The 23,486-nt window shown below is 36.8% G+C and overlaps 1 protein-coding gene across 4 annotated transcripts in view; it reads right to left on the bottom strand.

The window, feature by feature from the left end:
- Positions 1–23,486, bottom strand: part of LOC127416940 (multiple C2 and transmembrane domain-containing protein 1-like) — a 313,291-nt gene that overhangs the window by 117,415 nt on the left and 172,390 nt on the right. For 3 of the 4 annotated variants that reach the window (XM_051656568.1, XM_051656558.1, XM_051656548.1), the window contains exons 3-9: positions 21,006–21,148; positions 20,513–20,592; positions 20,245–20,356; positions 17,217–17,255; positions 13,128–13,292; positions 12,879–13,009; positions 10,822–11,008 (exon numbers count right to left, since the gene is read on the bottom strand). In XM_051656568.1, the coding sequence (XP_051512528.1) occupies positions 10,822–11,008; positions 12,879–13,009; positions 13,128–13,292; positions 17,217–17,255; positions 20,245–20,356; positions 20,513–20,592; positions 21,006–21,148 (857 nt within the window). The remainder of the gene's footprint in view (positions 1–10,821; positions 11,009–12,878; positions 13,010–13,127; positions 13,293–17,216; positions 17,256–20,244; positions 20,357–20,512; positions 20,593–21,005; positions 21,149–23,486) is intronic. The other variant, XM_051656578.1, reaches the window with a different exon arrangement.

Raw genomic sequence — 23,486 nt, forward strand, 5'->3', positions numbered from 1 at the left:
ATATCAAGGGTTTGTTATTTATGATTATTGGAGGCTTAAAGAAAAGTGACAGAAATTTTTATGGAAGCCAGTAATTGCCATAGCAGAGGAATTTCTGGTTTGCAAAGGGTGCTGGCTTTTCAGACCCCTCAAAAGACAGGCAGCGAGATTGAAAAGCTCAGGAGATGAGGCCTCTTCATTTTTTTAATGAAAGGCTGAAGAATATATTTTCCCACCCCCCTCAGCTTTGGGGCCGGCAAGGCATGGCTAACTCATATGGTACGCTGAGGAGGAGAGAGGTTTAGTCCCATTACAGGAAAGGGGTAGCAAACAAACACACACACACATACACACAGAGAATTCCTTCTGACCCCCAACCAGACAGTAGGGACTAAGAAAGAAGGGAAGGGGAGGGGTGATATGGCGGGGCTGTGTCTTGAGTGACAGCTTGTCACCGTGACGTCTTATTCCATCTCTGTTGTGGAGAAAATGAATGTCACCACGCGGAGCCTTATGACTCGCTGTCATCTCGCAGGCGCTCACCTTTTATCAATGCACTAAATAACATTTCAAGCCCACCGTCTCCAACCGGACAATCCGGTCAGGGGACATTAAATTGGATGACTGTGAAATGTCATAATAAAAATGGAATGCTAACAGCTTCCACCACCACCACCCCCCGCCTCCCTCTTTCTTTGCTCTCTCACACTCTTCCTCCGATTTCCCTTCTCTACACACACACACATTGCTGTACTTGTTCACATTTTGATTTGGAGGCGAGTGACAAGGCCAGAGAGGAACTGTGCGCCTCCACTTCAGCAGAGGTCACCCTGGCACTGATGCCCATTAACGTCCATTACACACGAGCTGCCCTGCACTCGCCTGGCTACTATTAAAATGCATAATTTCTGTCTGCTTACAACAACAGCTGTGAAGCACAGATAGAGTCCTTCTCTCTGGGAAATGACTGCTTAAAGACAGGGTTCCATAGGTTTTCCTCTGCTGCAAATGGTCAATCCTGTTAGAATCCATTTTAGGCTCATTTTTAAAACCCAGAAATGCTAATAGAATGTGATTTAAAGCAAATTAATAAATTGAAAAAGAGAACTATGTTCTGAAATGTTTATAACATCTCACAAGCAATTTATTGTTTACATACAGAAGAATCAAACCAATATCAACTTAGAAAAAAATCTATTTAAGGGTACTTGAAAAAACGTGTACATGGACTTTTTTTTATTAACATGTTAAAATGTATATGTTTACAGGAAAATGCATACATTAAGTCCTATTAGTGGTCACTTTAAAGATTTTGACCATTTTTTACCACCTTTTTGACTTTCAATAGTTTATTTTAAATGAGCCTGCAGTGTGACAAATTAATTTTTAGGAGTACAGACATCCCATGTACTCTTTCAATTAAATTAATATTCTAAATAAAAAATAAAATAAAATAAAAAATGCGGTTACAGTGAGGCACTTACAATGGAAGTGAATGGGGCCAGCCCATAAATGTTAAAATACACATTGTTTCAAAAGTATAACAAAAATATTTTAACATTATTTTAGTGTGATAAAATCTCTTACTAACCTTATCTGTGTTAAGTTTTATCCAATAGTACAACTTTGTTGTCTTGACAATGAAACCCTGTAATCTAGGTACTGGATATAACTATACACAGATAAGGTTAGTAAGTCATGTTCAGCCTTAAATGCATACCTCGGGTTTTTAGTGACCTGGGACCTCATTCCACCTAAAAAAATAAATAAATTAAAAAATTAAAAAAAAATCCTAAATTGCACAAAATAAAAAAAATAAAAAACAGTTTTAATAGTTTAATTACTAAAACTGTATAGGGTCTTTAGTGACCCAAGATATGTAATAGTGTCGCAATATATACCTCATCTTCTATAAATCATATGTTTATGAATATTTCATATCTATTCAAGTTTACCATCACAGGATATTTATTTCTTTGTTTATTACAAGACAAATAAGTGCCATATTCATACAAATTACTGCTATATCATGTCAATTTTCTGTGCAATTGTGGTGAATTATCAGTATCCCATATGTGTGTATACATACTTATTATCCATACTATTTGTTACTCAAGGTGGCGCTGTTGTTTCAGTGATTTGATTTACATTTGACATTGATTTTTGACAAAGAAGCAACATTGAAGTAAACTATAGCAAGTACAACACATGAACAGTATGATATGGCTAATGTCATTTGGGTGTACCACTGAAATTATGTAAGTCGAGCATCTATCTAGACTCAATAAGTGCCCGAAAATATAGATATGTGTAACTTATATGTATTTTATATGTTAAGTGTAGCTCAATATGTGTTTGGCAGCCAGTTGATTCTCATAAAATTTCAACGGGGAAGTAGCCTAATGAATCTCATTCTATCATTTGTTGCATCACCTCTTTGATACATGAAATATAAAACACCAAATTATAACATAACATAATATATTCTATTCTATTATTTTATAATTGTATTAAAAATGCCTAGAATTTTTTTAAACTATCTGGGCATTTTGTAGATCCATTTGTGACAGATATGACCATACACTCATATAAACACACACACACACACACACACACACACACACACACATATATATATATATATATATATATATACTACCGGTCAAAAGTTTTGAAACACTTGACTGAAATGTTTCTCATGATCTTAAAAATCTTTTGATCTGAAGGTGTATGCTTAAATGTTTGAAATTAGTTTTGTAGATAAAAATATAATTGTGCCACCATATTAATTTATTTCATTATAAAACTAATATAAAATTGTTTTTTAAAAATGAATTGATGACTTGGACCAAATAATAAAGAAAAGCAGCCAATAAGTGCCCAACATAGATGGGAACTCCTTCAGTACTGTTTAAAAAGCATCCCAGGGTGATACCTCAAGAAGCTGGTTGAGAAAATGTCAAGAGTACATGTCTGCAAATTCAAGGCAAAGGGTGACTACTTTGAAGATGCTAAAATATAACATAGTTTTGATTTATTTTGGATTTTGTTTAGTCACAACATAATTCCCATAGTTCCATTTATTTTATTCCATAGTTTTGATGACTTTACTAATATTCTAAAATGTGAAAAAAAAAAAAAAAAAGTATAATAAAGAATAAGTGTTTCAAAACTTTTGACCGGTAGTGTATCTATATATGAATAAATATATACTGTATATTCTTGTTGCATTCTAATCTGTCTTGGATAGTATTTTTCTGATGTAATTGAAACTTTGTAATGATGCACTTTTCATACTACTGTCTCTTTAAGATGAATCGCTTATGTTGTATTATTCCTCTTTAGTAAGTTGCTTTGGATAAAAGCATCTGCCAAATGAATAAATGTAAATGTTGATATAAGCGGTGTGTTGTTAAAGACACAAGGTGTGTAATAATGTTTGGCAAACGACCATGCATTTAAGAGTTAACATGCATAATGTTTATGTCTTGTGACTGTAACAGTGTGTATTTTAGCATTTATGAACTGGCCCCATTCACTGTGGTAATCAACATAATGCCACAAATGCTACTGATTAAGCATAAAATATATGGAACCCAGAATATTCCTTTAATATCTCTCAAATAAAATCTGCATGCATAATAATTTGAAAAGAATTTGCAAAAGGCTGTCTAAAATAGTTTCAGATGGAGTACAGCACGTAACACAGAAGGACGTCAACTTTCCAAAACTATTTCATGTCAGCTACACAAACATGAATAATGTACATGAATAAATTAAATCTGTGAAACCGCTAAGGCTACAGAATTGTCTGGTGTGTATTAACTATTTCATGTTGTAAAGCTTATGCAGTAAATGAAAGAGCAGGAGATACAACATGACATGCTGAACGACAGGTAGACGGCCCTTTAGCGGCAGACGTCTTCATTCTATGCCATTAATGCACCATGACGAGGCTCTCGGCAGAGACGGCCCATTCACCCTATATGCAAACAACGGTAAGTCATCTGATATGCCTCCACCACTTTAATGATGTATCTGAGGCTGGCGGACACTGCATTAAAAGACTTAATTGCATTCCGTGCAACACACCCCCCCCCCACCAAACACCAAGTGAGGACATCTACAGTTTAAATTGGGAGCACCTGCAGTTTCGCAGCATCTCTATACCTAGCAACCCAGCCCCCCTTGCACTCTTAAACACTTTATTTGTTTGGAGGGCATCAGCAGCCTCCTAGCCCTTTAGTGCTGAACATTGATAACTAGTTATGGGCGCTTTGCCTTGCTATTTGGTTATCCTCAGACAGCTGATCATATGGTGATAGAGAGGTAGAAAACGTTTGAAGCCCACACTCCCACACTTGTCCTCCCAACCCCCTTCTCTTACGCTCACACGGGTGGACCACCACCTTGCACGAGCTAATCTGTTTAAGGCATATTGTGTGGCACTAACACTGCCACTTTCTGTTATCTGCCACGCTTGATAAGGTACATCTTTAAATTCACTCATTTGAACGGGTGTCAAGCAGGGAACGGAGAATATGTTAATAGTGGGGAAAAAATTAAAGTGTCTTTTTTAAAATCCACTGTCCCATCTTCCATTTACCCGCCAGCAACCCCCCCCCCCAAACCCCCACACACCCCCTCCCTCCCTTGCTCCCGACTTCTCTTAAGCATATCTGTCACCATCGGACTGCAGGCTAGGGTTCTAATGAATGCCCGTATGCAGAGAACAAGGTGGGGGAGCTGGCAGGGAACGAGGGAGCAGAACATCTATCCTTAACCAGTAAAAAACAAAAAACAAATGCGACTGTGTTGTGCAAGGTGAAATAACCTTTCTTTTCATTTTGCACAGCAGCCCCTCCCATCAAAACTAACCATGCTCTGTATTTCCCCCATCCCTTGCTGAACGGTAGTCAGAAGATGCAAATTTCCAATTCTGGTCCAAGAGCTCCCTCTTGTGGATGTGGAACAACATGGTGGCGGTGCAGAGCTCGATGCCGCTAGCCTGTGAATCTTTGTGCATGGTTATGTAGGTCAACCGTCCACCATTTGGCCTGTGGAGTGTTTTCCACTGGTACTTAACCGAAGATCAAACACATCTCCCAGCATGACTTCCCAGTTCAATTAGAGCGGAATTTGTACACACCATATTCCGCACAAACATTGTTCCAAATACACCAGGAAGCAGCAAAATACGGTTGGACAACGAAAGTACATCTAACACATACACAATGCGCTTGAGCTCTAAAAATGGTTGCAATTCAAGATTTTCTTCTGTAGTATTACCCCAGAGAGCAGCTGTATCACAGGCAGACAGGAGTGTGAACAAAAGTGGCCCTTTTGTTTCAGCCCTGTCCCTTGCTTTTGGTATGTAAAGAGGTGGCAGGGAGCAGCAAATAGCAGCAAATGAGGGAGAGAGGCTGAGAGCATTGTGCTAGAGTGAGGACTGGAGGGCCTTGGGGCCATGATGGGCCAAAGGCCTCCGTACAGGGACACTGGGCTTCTTTCAGTTCAGGCCTTTCAAGAGCACACCCTGCCTGAAAAGAGCCTGTCACAGCCCCCCACTACTGCTCTCCTTCACAGCTCTCTATCCCAATCAGCTCCTCTTCTCTTTCCTCCGAGAGCAGGGAGGCCCAACACTACTCTCTACAGGCCTGAACCAATCTCTGGCCCCCAGAGGTTGAGCGCTTTTCAAAAGGAGGTCATATCGCTGAGGTTCTGCCAGGTCTGAGAACTCAGCACCAAATTCAGCTCAATGTATGCGTATGAGGCACATACTGTATAAGTATGCAGAGACAGAACAATTCATTGCATTTCTTTATTAGAGCACTACATTGCTGATATAGCGACGCAAGGTCTCATGGACTGAGAGTTTTGGTGTAGCTGAGGACTTTTTCGGTCGGCAACCTATAAAAAAGCCTCCAACCTGGCTCTACAGTGTCTGTTGTGCACAGTGAAAGCTTATCTTCAAATTGGTGTAAATTACAAAAAAAATTTATAAATAAATATATATATACAGTATATATATATATATATATATATATATATATATATATATATATATATATATATATATATCACCTTAAGCTGCATTCGTGTGCACCTGGGAAGCTCCTGCGTCTGAATTAAGCATTCGTTATATCGAAATGTCACAAAATCAAGTTGAAAATAAAATATGGAAGAAGCCACACTAAAGCAAATACACAATGAATGACAGCAAAAGTTTATTTTTTCTGTTGTATCAGTGGATAAGTATAAGCAAAACTACCTGCAGCACTTTTACACAACCTAATGTATATGATTTATTAATGCATATTACAGTATCAAACAAATTATTAATTCATTTAAAAAAAATAAAACTTGCTAATATCTCAGTTGATTAACTTTATATTAGCTGACTATGTGTTTTGTTCTTGTTTTCATGTCTTTCATTTTCAAGTTTAGTTGCTGTTTAGGTCATGTGGTGTCATGTCATGTGATTTCCTGTTCCCTCATGTGATCTTGTCATGTGTTTCCCCTGTTCATGTGTCTTGTTTTCATTGGTTCATTGTTTGATTACTTTGTTATTAGTCTTGTCTTTTCATTGGTTTAAGTTCATTTAGTCTTGTTATCTTGTTTATAGTGTAGTCTTGTGATTGGTTGTCTTGTTTTTGTATTTAAGCCCTCATGTTTGCCATATTCTGGTGTTAGGTATTGTGAATGTAACTTTGTTGTTTTGTTATAGCCAAGTCAAGTTTATGCCAAGTTCATAGTCAAGTCAAGTCAAGTCAAGTCAAGTCAAGTCCATGTTTATGTTTACGTTTTGTTCAAGTTCATGTTTAGTTCACGTTTGTAGTCAGGGTTTTGTGATTCCACATTTGAAAAATAAACTGCACTTGGGTTCATCACTTCATCGTCATCGTCTTCATCTTTGTCACTGCCAGTGCCACAGCATTGTTACAGAATACCTAACCTACACAAGATGAACCCAGTAGCCTGAGAGTGGAGGAGCGGCCGCCGACCGCGAGGGGAGGAGGGGCTCCTAACCAACCGCCTGGAGCAGTCAGGGCCGCTGCCAGGGGTGGAGGAGACCCCTACCAGCTGAAACACGGCGGGATCTGAGACCGCCAACCGCAAGCGGGGAGGGGCTCCTGGTCGACCGCCTGGAGCGGGAGAACCGCACACCCGGCCCCTAATTAGGCTGATTAAGCCAGAGAGGTATAAGGCCGACCGGAGAAGGCAGTGCGAGAGAGAGAGAATGACAGGAAGCTGACCTGTATGTGTTTGGTTGTATCTTTTTGTTTTAGTTAATCATTAAATATTATTTATGTTGTTAAGCCGGTTCTTGCGTTACAGACTCATTGTGAATAGTTTTGTTGAACTATTGTTTCAGATTTTGGTTTGAGATGGTAAATGACACAACAAAGGTTACAGATAAATTAAAGGTAAAATGTACACGTGAATTTACAATAGATTGCAAAGAATACTGAGCATTGTTGAGACACCATGCATATTTATAAATATTTGCAGGCCAACATGATCACACGGGAAGCCAGCATGTTGTTTCCGAGAGTTCCGGTACATTTGGATCGGCCACATTATGCAGACTCACTGACAAGTGCCAGCAGTGTGGGAAACCCGGGTTCAGATCCAGCATTGATACAAGTAACGAGAGCGATTCGGAGTTTGCCCATTTCCCTCTAACATTACATTTTTACTTCACTGATGGTCAGGCTTAGGTTTGGGGGTACAGTTTATAAAATAGACATTACTCTTCATTGTATTACAGCCTGGACAGCTGAAAGCAACTCGCTTTTGGCGCCCCTCTGTGGACATTTCAACCAGAAAATAGAGCTCACATGAGCCCAAATGCCAAACAACACTCATCGCTTTGGCTACTGGGGGCAGTGTTTTGAATTTTGGTAAGCACAGACTAATTTTAGATAAAGAAAAGTCAACCTGCTGTTTCTGATTTCACTGTGAGATCAGTTTATGAGGGCACATGCATAAATATAAGACACCAGAATGCATTTAAAATGTATGTTGTATTTAGTAAACATTTTTCCTGCCGGTGCGGCTAAATATTGTTAGAGGTCGCACTGGTGCGACTACAAATTTGGCCAAATCTTTCTGATTATGCACTGCCATTTTCTGTTGCGTATAAGACGCATCAAATGGCAAATGCTTCAAAAGATAATTGAAACGTCCGCTACCTAGATCAATTTGGACCAAAGGACAGAGCAGAGCGTGCTGACTCTGGCACGAGTGCAAAGCAGGTGTTTTTGCTCTTGGACCAGTCTCATCCGCACAGCACAGATCATTATAAACAGAGCTGTGAGAAGCGTGACGCCGATTGCAAACTCCATTGAACAGCTAATGTCTCTGTGATTAAACTAGTTTAAAACCAAATCAAACGGCCCGACATTCTAAACATCACTGACAAAGAAAACAGGAGAAAACACTGTGTCATGCACAGACACATCACCACCCTTACATAAATTTACCATGGATTTACCATAGTAATAGTAACACTAACCCTCTTAAAGGAATAGTTCACCCAAAAATGAAAATTTGCTGATAATTTACAAACCCTCAGGCCATCCAAGATGTATCTGAGTTTCTTTCTTCATCAAAACAGAAAAAAAAAAATTTCCTAATATAATAATAATTAAAAAAACCCCAATGTAAACAATGACGCGCTTAACATTTGTAGTTAAAAAGTATATAAGATTTGTTTCTAAAAATAATCAATCGTTTGCGTTCAGAAGAACTTTATTTGTCGACTGGAGTCCTGTGGATTATTTTGATGCACCCTAAATATGCATTTTGGACCATCAAAAAATGGAGGACATTAACTTGCATTGTTTAGAGGAGGAGGCCTGAAATGAAAGCCTAAAAGTCTTAAATTCTGTTTTGATGAAGAAAGAAACTCCGATACATCTTGGATGGCCTGAGGGTGAGTAAATTATCAGCAAATTTTCATTTTTGGGTGAACTATTCCTTTAACTTTGGCATTTTGGCAGGAATGTGGTGTATACATACTAAATGATATACTGTATAATCTAAATAATTCTAGTATTGTTTTGGCAGTAAGTTAAGGTAATACAATTTATTTCAGTAATTATTGCATTTTCAAAATTCTTAAGTATTTATTTTCATAACAAAAATGCCTTAGTTTCTTTTTATAGGTGTTTCTAACCATGGTCATGAGGAGCCATGCATGGCTTTTTCAGTGGAAGCCATGGTCTTATTACAAATACCATTGTTAAAACTATGGAAGAACTATGGTACATTTTCATAATTATTATGGATCAAAAAAAATAATATATATATATATATTAGAACTGGATCGCTGACGCAACGTTAAACTGCCAGCAGGAGGAGAAGCCACCGGAAGTGTTCTAGCAGCCATCTTTGTATGCCCAAACTCTCATAGAGCATCAATGACTGACAGGCGAAAACACCCCCGTTTCACCATAACCGACCTGCGGATACGACAGTTGCATTTCGCCCTCTAGTGACAATCATGTTTAATGTTTAATTAGCTTGTTATGGATAATATTCATTACGAGGGAGAAGATATACGTCCATTGCGTTGTCGGAGCATTCGCCTGCCCCGGTGTTCAGTCTATCAATGCTGCACAACGATCACCAAAGGAAGCTGTCCAACTGTCCACAAGTTGTATTGTAAGTAGGAAAAGTTTTTGTTTTTGCCTTTGTTTAGGGTGACAATACATCCTTACCCCAAGAAAGGGACTTTAAAAAAAAGTCAGACCAGGATTTCTAAATTGCCTTAAATGCCCAGGATTTGCTTGTTTTCATATTGAAGTACTCTCTGTAGTCATACATGGATACATGTCATGAATACATGTTCGTTTGCCATTTAAATCTACCGTATCAGTTTAATTTTAACCAACTTTGCTTTGAATGTCTCCCTCAGGTGCAGCGCGTGTGATAGAGAGAGCGTGCACTCTTTTTCAAGTGACCGTGAGAAAAAGGCACTTTTTAATAAAAACAAAACAAGTAACCCTGAACAAACACTTCGATGATCACAATAAATAAGTCTGAAATGTCTGTTTGTATCTTACATCAGTTTCAGTGAACTTGTTTACATTCAGCTGATTTGTTCACCGATTAAGATCGTTAGAGGTGGATACTGTTTGATATAGATATACATAACTCACTCTGGCTTTAAAGAAACAGGAAAAATTCTCTACTTTAAATAAATAATTACATGTGTACGCCGAGTTCAGATATAAAATAGGTGATTGAATGCTTAATGTTTACTCACTGAAATGGGATGATTTCCTATTAAGTCAATAGGGACATTGGAATGTTTGGGCATAGCAATATGGCAGCACAGTGGCTTCACTGATATGACGTCATGAGCAATCCAGTTCTAAATATGTATATATTTGATTGTAGGAAAAAAAGTAACTGGCTTCAGAAATTCCAAGAGATGACTGTACTTAATCAGTAGGAGTCCCTACTTAGTCAAACTGTCAGAATATATTTCAATTTAGCCCTATATAAATTAGGTGAATATAAATTAACTTTTTACAAATGTTACTTTTGTTGATATCAGCAAAAAGATATCTGCATCCCATTTTTTTTTTAAATCAATGCTTTACTGTTGTATGTGCATATCATAGCAACCACAAATGCAAATATTATTCGTAATTGCACTTATTTTTGCAATACAAAAATAATATAATTATAATAGTTAATGTGTTGATTTTTTTTTTTTTTTAAGTACAGCAGCGAATATGTTTTTCCACTGGTGCCACCATTGGTATTTGATGGCACGGTGCCATTGCTCTCATATGTTAGACTGGGGACCTGTAAGAGCTTTGTCCTCACATATCTGTGTAGAATCTCTTTCCTCTCATGAGGGTCGTCTAGCATGTTGACAGACAGGTCAGCGATGGAGACAGCAGCAGAGGCTGTGAGGGTGACCAGCAGCACCAGTGTGCCCTCACCCTCCTCCAGAGGCAGGTCCAATCTGTGTGTGCACTCCTTTGAGAGTAGAGAGAGGTCCACCTGGCACCTGACACACACACACACACACACACACACCATCGTCATTATAATCATCAGCATCATCTTCATTACGCTAACACATGTTGTCTTGCAGCTCTGTCAGCATTACATATGTCACGTTTTGAAAGGACAGTAAAAAAAAAATGAAAGAAAGAAAGAAAAAGTGTGACCAAGTGTGAAAGACTGACAAAGAAACCAGGGGATACAAGGGCTTAAATACACAAGGGAAAACAAGGGAACGCGGAACACCTGGGGAAACAATCAGGGGAAAACCAATCAATAAATAAAACTACAAAGGATTACAAAACTAACACAGGAAACAGGAATGGGGAACTAAACAAGAATTTCAACATAAGTCAAGGCAAAAACAGGGAATATGTGACAGTAATTGGTAATAAGTAAAAGATTACTATTTGGAGCAACTTCCCTAACACTAGTAACAAAACACCCTAACAAAAATAGTAGTTAATATAATCTGGTTATTTTTAGATTACTTTTGAATTACCTCTAACCTCTTAAAACTCTTGTTTATGTAATGTCACATGTATTTAACTAGGATAATCTATTCTATTTTGATATAATGTTGCTTAAATGCATTTAAGAATACTTATTTATTGAATCAATACATGAGAATTGATATGATTTTTTTGTTTTACATGCTATTTTTGGCCATGATGGCAGAAAAAGATTCTTATATAGAGGAGCTATGCTTATTTTAAACTATTGTCTTTTGGGGGGGGGGGGGGGGGTTTGTCCACTGTACAAGATGTTGACATAGTATTTCACAGATTTTAGTGTTTAGTCATTTGCATTATTATTCGCCATGAGTAGGCATGGTCGAACATACAGTATATCAGGCTGATTTCGAATGAAAAATGTAAAAGATTAAAAAAAAAAAGAAGAAGAAGAATTAGGGGATCAATAAATTATGAACAACTGACTGCTGTTGCCTGCTTAATATTGCATGTAATTATGTAATCCATTAAAAAGTAACTAATCAGATTACAAGTATTTTAAAATGTTATTAAATCTAATTACAAGTATTTTGTTTTGTAATATGATTACATAAAACAGATTACATGTAATCCGTTAATACCCAGAACTGAATACCATGGTATTCTTTGTCATGAAAGTGAAAGAAAAAGAAAGTGAATGTGAAAGTGTATGGCAAAATGAAACCGCAAGAGAGTAAAAGACTGAAGGAATTCCCTGAAAATACTTCATGAATATTCTTCATCTTGTTCCTTCACTGACAACTTGTATTTCTTTACAGGAATGTGGGCACCTAGCGAGTAATCATGCAAGTACTAAAAGTTTCATCTGATCCGAATGGGGTTGCTGATGTTGACATCAGTGCTGGGGCAAGATGGCCAGCTGATACTGGGAAGAGAACTCAAGCAGATGAGCATTTAAGGTAAGGGAAATTACAAGACATGCCACCTCAATGAATTGCTACAAGCATGAGGGAAAGTGTAGGGGACAGACTGGAAACTCAGCTACCTCATTCCCACTTCCCTTAGCCATTTACTCTACTGTCAGTCACTCTGAATGGGGTTCTCTCTCTCTCTCTCCCTTTCTAGTGTGTGCGTGCATGGGTGCGTGAGTGAGCAGGTTTGGGTAGTTTGCGAGGACATTTTTTTTAGGTTACAAACTGGTAATTACAAGGGTATTATGCTATAAATGTGGTTTGAGGACATTTCTAGTGTGCAGTAAAGTCGACAACTACATCATGCTCTCCTCCCTAATGGCAGTAAATATCAGATTCTCATGTTGCCAAAAGCTCATAATGAACCACAATTAACCAGAATGCTTGAATATCAAAATTTCATATACAAACTTTTAAAAAAATATTGAAAATGGCCAATTGCATGACCCACCTGCCCATAAAGTCATCTCTCTTTCCTGCATCTTTGTCCCAGACAGTAATGTCTACTAAACCACCATGTTCATCAAATAGGTGGAAGTCAAACTGCTCTCTCCACTGCGGGTTTAGGGTTTTTGGTATTGTCTGCACAACCGAAAAGGACACAAGCATCAGGATATAATGAGATTATAAGCAAAAATCATAAGTCTCAAATCAACAACAACTAGAGTTAAAATAAAGCCCTCACGCTTGTAGAACATACCTTACTTTTGTACTTTTGGTGTCCCATTCTGAATTTGACATAAGGGTCACTGAGGCCATTGGCGTCCATAGGCTGGAGGTCATGACCCTCTATAAGTCGGATGCTGACGATGCCTCTCCATAGCTGAGCTTTCCTGTGAACATCTGATAACCTCAGGCTCTGATGCTGCAATATGAGACAAACACACACACCCAGACACACTCTCAGGTAAGCAAAAATAGAAACTCAATGAAATGCCTCTAAATGAGGTGAACCATTTTCAAAAACAGGATGTAAAACTGTGTATTATGAATGGAAACATGAAAGACACATCATTTAGGGATCAGGTACATGAGGAAAACATGTACGCATACAGTGTGTACAGCATGGCAAAACCATAGCGACAGAGACAAACAACAGCAAACACAGACATAGGCAGTGTGTCAATGGTGTGTCAACATGAGCACAAAAAACTAACAGAAATCTCCTGAACTTCTTTTAATTAAAAAAATCAGCCTAAATTTATCTAATACTGTAAATCTCATAAAGATATGTCAGAATAGGAAAAAATAGGAAATTATATTTTATATAAAGAACATAAAGCCTATTTTAGGAACATTCATATCTTTGGCATTGTGACATGACATGACAATTGAGCACATTATCAGCACAAAGGATTTTTTTTTTTTTTACTTAAATCAGCATAATTAAAATTCAGTACAACAAATAGCACCATGGTGTATACTTAAAATGTTACGTGTTTAACATTTAATTTACTTAAATATGTAAATAATATATCTTTGTTTTAAAATTACAGCAATGAAAATTAGATAATTTCACTTTACAGTATGTCACTATGCAAAATTTTTATGACTTCTTTATGTAAAATATCATTCATATTTCTTTTTTTTATTATTATTATTTTGTGGTTAATATGTCACAGACATTTCTTGACAGTTTTCATGAGATTCACCCAATAACCCCATAGACACTGCATTACATGAGCACAACAGCTGAAAAAAAAAAACAAAAAAAAAAAAAACAACTGCAGTCCTTCAGCATTAGGAAACTGAAGTCTGTTCACTTCTGCATTTGTAAAGTAAGACATTTGCCAAACAAACATAATTTACAGAATAACTCTGCTTAATGTGGAGCCTTTTTAATGTGTCTCTTGTTTAAAGTGCATTTCATTAAACTCAGTGCAAACCCTTTCTGTAAAAACACACAGCTTTGATGTTTAGAGCAGGCAGCTAATGACATTCTCTCCAGATATTAGTGCTGCATGCTGACAATAACGCAATCATTGCAAAATTTCTCTTTTATGTGCATGTTAAAGGAAGAGTTCACCTAAAAAAAATGTAAATATTGTCATCAATTACTTACAGCACCTAACTCATGTCAGACATGCAAGACATTCTGTCTTCAGCGAGACAGAAAAGGAAAAACTTTGATGTTACTCTTAACCATGCAATGAAAGTGAATGGGGAACTGAGGATTTCGAACTCCAAAAATGATAAAAAAGCACCGTAAAAGCAGTTCATACAGCTGGTGCTCTACTGTATGTTCCAAGTCTTCTGAAGTCACTCAATAACTTTTGTGTAAGGAACAGACCAAAATTTTAATTGTTATTCACTGAAAATCTTTCCCTCTGCTGTAGCTCTCAAATCACATTTGCACTTCCTAATATTCAATGTAGCACTTCACAATCAGTCATGAGACACGCAAGACTCAATGGCATCAAACCTGCTGTGGTGCGTCTTGACCTGCTATATTAAGCGAACGTGAATGAGAACTGATAGCTGCAGAAGGGAGGAAGATTTTCAGTGAATAATATATTTCAGTCTGTCATACAGAAAGAAAGTCATACAGGTTTAGAATAGCATGAGGGTGAATAAACAATGTCAGATTTTTTTCATTTTTGGGTGAACTATCCCTTTAAGTACACATGAGCATTCAGAGCTCTAATGACGCCTACCAAAAACAACTTAAGCCGCTCAGTTTTACTCTGATGTTGACAAAATGTGAATAAAGAGGCTGCAGCCTTTCCATGTAATTTGAAAAGAGTGAAAAAACAGTTCAGATCAGGTCAAACAGAACAAAGTATAAAATCTTAAAGTAGATGTTTTTAAAGAAAGTAGAACTGGATGTAACAACAAATAAATAAGTATTTTGGCTAACAGCTGTGTTAGCATTAACTTTGTTCTTACATCCACCATGGGGTGGAGTTTATATTCAGATCAGAGAGGAAATCTTAATTTTGGAGATCTATCAATTACAATTCCCCCTGGGTTTACATCATTTACAGTATTTTAGAAATAAAAGAGATATCTGGAGTATAAATAGAAGAAACAACCAAGTGTGCACAGTATGAGGTCCTAAAGTAGTTATTGTAGCACTGTTACTGTATTCCCGAGTTTCAGCCAACATGGCCCACTTTGGAGCTTCAAAGACTTGGGTGGGTAAGCTTTTCAGCAGGACGTCCATTCTCACACGCTGGAGAGTCACTTTCATGTTTCTGGGCCTCTCTGAAAGTTGAACTTGAACATTTGTCCAAACAAAACAGGAGTTATTTGACCTCTATAGGGAATGTGTAGCTATAGAGCTGTGCTTTTTGTTCTCTTGAGTATCACAAAATCAATAAAACTAGGTTGTGTGTTAGAAATGTCTTAAACTAGGACTCCACTTGAAGACCATCAATTACCACTAAAACTAGGACTTTCACTTGATAGCAAACAGACAGGTCTATTTTATAGGCTTGATATGCTGCATGCATGAACCAGAGACAAAGAGAGTACAATCCCATCCCAGACTAGCATGCCACTTCCATACACAACAATCCATTCACAACAAAAGTAAAAATTGACAAGCAAATAAAAATCACAATAGAACTTTAAATCAGTGATAACTGAAGAGGTTGACAGTAAATAAGCAATTAGAAACCAATTTAACACTAACAAATACAATTTTTTATTTTTTTTTTTAAATCTGGTATTACGATGCATTTAAGGATATAGTACCATGTTATTATGTATTTTCGTATGTTTGGACAATACCATGTAAAACCATGGTATATGAATGCACCATCTGATACCATCATTGCTTTATGGTACCATCACAGTACTTTTTTGAAAGGGAAATATATATGCTTAACTGTATTTTTTAAACACTTGTAGGCCAATTTATTATTTATTAAATGAACCAAATCATGTAAAGATTTCTATCTATCTATCTGTTATTTATATATATTTATATATATATATATATATATATACTACCGATCAAAAGTTTTGAAACACTTGACTGAAATGTTTCTCATGATCTTAAAAATCTTTTGATCTGAAGGCGTATGCTTAAATGTTTGAAATTAGTTTTGTAGACAAAAATATAATTGTGCCACCATATTAATTTATTTCATTATAAAACTGTAATTTTGATAATAAAACACACCATTTAAAATACACAAAAATAACCAAAATATTTGTTTACTGCAGTATACATTTTTTTTTTTATAAATATTGAAACAAACCCAAAAAATAAATACAATAAAACCACCAACCTAACAAATAAATCAGACATTAACCCAGACCAACTGGGTATCAGTATCAAGGCTTATAGTCAGCAGATAATTTATAGAATTTTCTTTAATTATTGATCCCATCCTGTGTCTCAACTGTTATCAAGTGCACTTGTGGTAAAGTGCATTATCTCCTCACAGAACATAAATGGCTATGCAGCGCATGCCAACTTGGAATAAATGCACAGTGAAGATGACCAAACCATAGAAGTCTTTATTTTCTCAGCCAGTTGCTGCAATACAAAAAGGACACTCTAAAAGTCTTCAATTTGTATGTAAAGCTTCCTCTATTACTGCTCATTTCAGTCTTAAAACAAAGGATGCACTCTATTTGTTTCACACTAGGTGTCACTGTTTCTTTTCCTGTATATTGCAGCACACAGAAAATAAAGCCAGCAGAAGCTGCTTTTAAAACTGAAATAATAAAACGTGAATGGGAAAAAAGGAATAGGGCAGAGGGTTAAACGCCCCCTTCAGTCTGAGCAAAGAATTTCAGGAGGCAGGCGATCAGTACAGGTGGAACATGCTGGAATTACCTTACTGGATCGTTTCCAGCTCCTTCTCATAAGCATGGTCTGTGAATGAGACAAAGCATTATAAAGCCACCCCTTGCCATCTCTAACAGGCAGAGGTTGTTAGAGGTGAACCTACAAAGGGATGAAGTTCTGTTTGAATATAGTTCAGATAAGCCAAGCGATCAAAAGGGGGCAGTCCGCGGAAGATATGGGGGGCAGCCATTATAAGCTAAAATAAAAAATAAATCAATAAATCACACAGAAACAAACAAAATGTTTTCAGAGCTTTGTTAGTTCACTGACACACAAAAATGCATATGCACAGATACACACACATACATACAAAAACATTTATATGTTATTATATGTGATTGCATCATAACTGAGGTCACCAATTTCATATCAAAGGCTCATTTTTTAACCCTTGTGCTATGTTCCTTATTGGCTACCTCTCCTCGTGTTCCCGGGTCAAAATGACTGACCCATTTAAATCGTTTATGAATCTCACATAATCCATTTATTATCATTAAATATTGTATTAGATCTTTTTTTTCAACTTGATTTCTAGCAACTAGAACAGGTTTTGTACCTCTTTTTGGAATTTATTGAAAATTGGCCTAAATTACCTGAGCTAATGCAACTACATTTTTGCATTAAAAAAAGCTTGATTAACTTGATTTCTAGTAATTAGAACAGATTTTGTACTTCTTTTTGGAACTTATTGATAATAGGCTTTATTGAGATGTCAAAGAATCAAAGGGCGTATATGTGTGTGTTTATGTTCACATATGTGCTCATCCAGTGGTTGGACAGGCTCCTGAACACTCATAGGTGTTTGTGTGTGAGCACGTGTCCGAGCACACACTCACCCACACACCCCACATGCCCTTTGCATTCACAGGCAACCTCTAAACCTTTGCTGCATTGGTAAAAATCATACAAAATTTCAGAGCTTGCCTACGAAACCAAAGGGGGTGTGTTTGTGTGTGTGTTTGTGTGTGTGTACACATGTCTGAGGACTTTGTGTGCATCTGTTCATCAGATGGTTGGACAGGCTCCTAAACACTTCTTTTATTTATATTTTTTTATATAAATAAATATTTTATATTTTAATTAATATATATTTTATATTTATTTCCAATGGCCAGTCATTTTTGACCAGGAACAAAACAGGTGTAACAAAGTGAAATAAAACCAATAAAAAGTAAAGAAAATGGTCAATATATTTTGTGAATCATATGTGAATTGTATTCCAATTGGATTAAGTAAAAAAAAATAATAATAATAATTGTCTGGGTCAAAAAGACTGGAACACAACATAAGGGTTAAAGAAATGAAAGAGATATATTGAGTGTAAATAGTTATCGTGACTGACAATAAAATCTGTCTAGCGATCAACAATCTAGGCATTCATGCCTCTTATAAAAGACTGTGGCTATGCTGGATATAGCATACTACCATACAAGTCTTATTATTTCTGCAGTATATACTATGTATAGTGTGAAAGGTATGCTGATTTTCTATATGGATTGAACACCCAGATTATCTACAACATTAGCCAAAATGTGCAATGTACAACAGAGCATGGTCTGAGGAACACTATATCCCACAATGCAATGTGCATTCGACCTGGCCTTCCATTTGCAGTGTGATGAATCAACAAAGTAATACAAACTTTCCTCAGTGAGCTCTCTGTGTCCTTGTTAAACATGATGAGGAATAATTACACATTCAGACTGGGCAACAATTATGCAAAAATGTGCTGTATGATTGCTTAATTTATTAAATTTTTCATTGCAGTCAACTAGGTGGAATAATACATTTGCTGAGAAAAATGTCTAAATAAATTAATGAAAGAGTTTAAAAAAAAAAAGAAAAAAAGTGAAAGTTAGGCAAAATTAGATATAGAGTTCGCACACGTCTTGACCAATGAATTTACATGATTTTTCCAGTCGTTCGTGATTAGTGAATAAGGATTTTCTTTTAAACATTTTATAAAGATTGCACTAACAAAGAGCAATTTGGTCCACGTGCCACAACTGCGGCATCTTTTGGATCATACAACACACTCCCACAACACCACAAAGCAGCGCAAACGTGCTGTAAATGTGCCGCAACTGCGGTGTCCTTCGGACCATGTGACAAACTACCACCACACCGCAAAGCAGCGCAAATGTGTTGTCCAGGTGCCGCAACTGCAGAACCTTTCAGGCCGTGCCACTAAATCTCCCACAACACCGTAATCATGTTTCCTCTTATGTTTCCTCTTATTAAAGGTCTAGGGGCTTAGCTCATAAATAAACTCAGCAAAAAAAAAGAAACTTCCTCTCACTTTCAACTGCTTTCATTTTCAGCGAACTTAACTTGTGTAAATATTTGTATGAACATAAAAAGATTCAACAACCAAGACATAAACTGAACAAGTTTCACAGACATGTGACTAACAGAAAGGGAATAATGTGTCCCTGAACAAAGGGGGGGTCAAAATCAAAAGTAACAGTCAGTATCTGGTGTGGCCACCAGCTGCATTAAGCACTGCAGTGCATCTCCTCCTCATGGACTGCATCAGATTTGCCAGTTCTTGCTGTGAGAAGTTACACCACTCTTCCACTAAGGCACTTGCAAGTTCCTGGACATTCCCTAGCCCTCACCCTCTAATCCAACAGGTATCAGATTTGCTCAATGGGATTGAGATCTGGGCTCTTCGCTGGCCATGGCAGAACAATAGCCAAACTACAAAAATTGCTATGAAGTATAGTAATATCCATTATTCTTTAAGATTACAGGCCTGAAAATAACAATTTTAATCATAATTCCCTGATATTATCACCCAAAAGATGCAATTAAAAAATGACAGCAGAATTCTTGTATTTTCTGAGAATGACAAACAATGAGAATTTTGGAAATCTCCATAATATCTGGTCAGCTCTGTTAATGAGTAAAGTATCAAGTAATCTAGGCACAGCTGATCCAGCACTACCACACACCTGCTAAAATACATCAATTAGAAACAAGTACATGGAGATATGAAGATCAAAAGAGTACTCACTGCTTCCCTGAATTCTCCCTCTTTTGGAATAAGTGTGACCGCCAGCTCAAGTGAACCAAGGTCATGATTGGGATAGTGGGGATCTTTGAGGTCAAGGATCACATCCAGTGTCCTAAACATGCACAGAAAGAATACAGTTAATTTAATGAACAACCTGATACAGTACCTGCTATCAATGTTTTTGTACATACATTAACAGTAGGGGGAAGCAGTGTCAAACTTAATGAATTAGCATGCATTCGATACATTGTCACAAGCATTAGAGGACCTTTGGTGTTCAAGGGACTCTAAATAGAGATATGCAGAACCCATAAAATCATCCTGCAGCCCAAAGTCATAGTCAAAGACCTAAGAGGAAAGAAAACACCCGACAGTTGTTGATTTGAACACCCACAATAAAGAAAAGCATTAGAAGGTTCTTTGACCATTTAAAAGGTCAGTGTATATGCAGAATGCAAATTTACTGGTTTACTTAAATATGTTTTAATCTGGCAAGTAATGAAGAATTTAACAAACAATCAACAATGTCTACACAACATTATTAAATTTGGACATCCTACATCTCTGAGAACAGTTCATGTCAACTGTTAACTTCTTATTTATTTATTTTGTAATCATTAATCTAGAACCTGCCTTGAAATAACCAATGAACAAGTTTCAAAAAAGGACAACAAATTAGGATTCGTTAAGTATTACTACTGCAAATGCAATACATGATTTATCAAACCTTGATTTTAACTTGATTAAGTTTCATCATGTACCTTGACGTAGAGTGGCTCTCTCAAACTCTCCAACAGCAGACTGACTTTCTCATCCCATACAGGGTTAAGGTTCTTGTGGATTGTCTTGCTGCGGAACACCTCCTTCCCTGCGATCTTAAACTTCACATAGGGGTCACTGGTCCCTGCGAACACATTAAAAATAAAACGGCATAGTAAGCATGACTGTGTTCAGGGGCATCTTTAGGGGGCACCAGTGGCAGTCCTGGCACACTTAGCGCACTTGGCGAGATATAAGACATGACAAATGGGGGAAAAAAACACTTGCCTCTGTGTGTGTGTGTATGTATGTATATATATATATATATCACACTTTTTCATGATACAAGCGTTTTTCATGTAATTCTGCTTAAATTGTTAGTTTTCAACTTGTTAAAAATTTGTGGTAAAATCTGTAGCTGATATGAAATTTCAAAAAGTGACAGCTCGTATTATTTCACATGCAAGTTCATAACATGAAAGGAAATTACATTTGTACTTTTTAAAATGTATTTTTCACCCCACATTTTAAAAAAGCTTAAATGTGATTAAAATGGTTGTAAACTGAATATAAAATAAAATGTATGCTTTCACATGTATATTTCTGTGTGTATGAATATAGTGGCACCCCTTCCTTCATCCCAGTTTAACACTCAAAAAATAATGCAATGGGTGAATGGTATGAGAAGATGGTCAGAGGTGTTGTACAGAGATATTTTTAATGATTTTGTGTTGTCCCTTGGAGTTTCATAAGCACAAAGGCATATCAGTACATCCACAGCATGAAGGTAGGATCTTGTGTATTTATGAATGAAATGGAGTTAATTAACAGAGGTTCCGGAGGATAATGTTAAATTTAATTTGACAAATCACAGACATGAGTGTCTTTCCGGCATTCGGCCCCTCCGATTTCCCACGAACAGACCCAGGCAGACAGATCACAGGATGCAACTTCCCTGCAAAGCATTCGGCTCCACCAGAACAGCTCTTCCATCCAAATATATATATATATATATATATATATATATATATATATATATATATATATTTTTTTTTTTTTTTTTTTTTTTTTTTTTTTCACATTTTAGAATAATAGTAAAGTCATCAAAACTTTGGAATAACATAAATGGAACTATGGGAATTATGTTGTGACTAAACTAAATCCAAAATAAATCAAAACTGTGTTATATTTTAGCATCTTCAAAGTAGTCACCCTTTGCCTAGAATTTGCAGACATGTACTCTTGACATTTTCTCAACCAACTTCTTGAGGTATCACCCTGGGATGCTTTTTAAACAGTATTGAAGGAGTTCCCATCTATGTTGGGCACTTATTGGCTGCTTTTCTTTATTATTTGGTCCAAGTCATCAATTTCAAAAACTTTTTTTTTTTTATTATTATTACATTTTAGTTTAATGTTTAAGCATATGCCTAAAAGATTTTTAAGATCATGAGAAACATTTCAGTCAAGTGTTTCAAAACTTTTGAGCGGTAGAGTATATATATATATATATATATATATATATATATATATATATATATATATATAATTTTTTTATTTTTTTACCCTGTCTTTCTTTCTATGCTCCATTCGACGAAGCAGTTTATAGCGTAAAGTTGCTGCCACAAACTGGCTGCTCCTGCACTTTAAAAATGTGAAACAGCTCTCTAGGACTGCTCATATGTTCTCTTATCTAAACTTTCTACCCTGAAAGCAGTGCCAGCTACCTCCGTGAACGAGCGCCGTTCTGGCTTCATGCCATTAGAATTCAATTTTTTGAAAGCGAGAGAAATGAAGATTAACTATTCAATCCAACCACCATTTCAACCCCCAGCATTTTTTATCAGGTTCTGCCACACAGGTGATGCCCGTCAGCCTCATTACCTCGCCGCAGCTTGTTTAGGGCGTGCTCTTATCAGCGATTGTTCGTCATCTTCTAACATGAATATCACAATTGTTTCTCCCTCCAAAGTGCCCTTCGGAGCATGATTTATTTCATTCTGCAACACAGAACTCCTTTCAATCAACAAATAATATAATGACAAATTATTTTCAAACCAACGCAGACATTTTAACTCAAGCTCGCTGCCGCGCAGCACTCTCTGACTATTCCACAGCACACTGCAGTTATACATGGCCTCTGTCCGAACAGACAAGAGCCAAATTCGGCTCCGCATGAGGCAGATCATGCACTGCATCCTATCTCATTCATAAACATCCTGCAACGCATCTCACTTGCTCTCAGCATTATTGATGTATATTGTACAGCAGGGGGCAGTCATACTCCTAAGGAGCGAATGACCCACAAGTGTATTCTTCAGTAATGATTGCCAGTCCATTTCTCCTGCATATCTGCATGCAGTACAGAGCCAAAGCTCTTATTTCTCAGATCATTTTATGCTGTTTTTCACATTGTTTATTAAGATGTACTGTATTTCCCAGCACATTTCTCCTGCATTTCTGTATGCAGTGCAGAGCTGCAA

This window comes from Myxocyprinus asiaticus, chromosome 3 (assembly GCF_019703515.2).
Source record: "Myxocyprinus asiaticus isolate MX2 ecotype Aquarium Trade chromosome 3, UBuf_Myxa_2, whole genome shotgun sequence".
In the NCBI taxonomy this organism is placed as follows: domain Eukaryota; kingdom Metazoa; phylum Chordata; class Actinopteri; order Cypriniformes; family Catostomidae; genus Myxocyprinus; species Myxocyprinus asiaticus.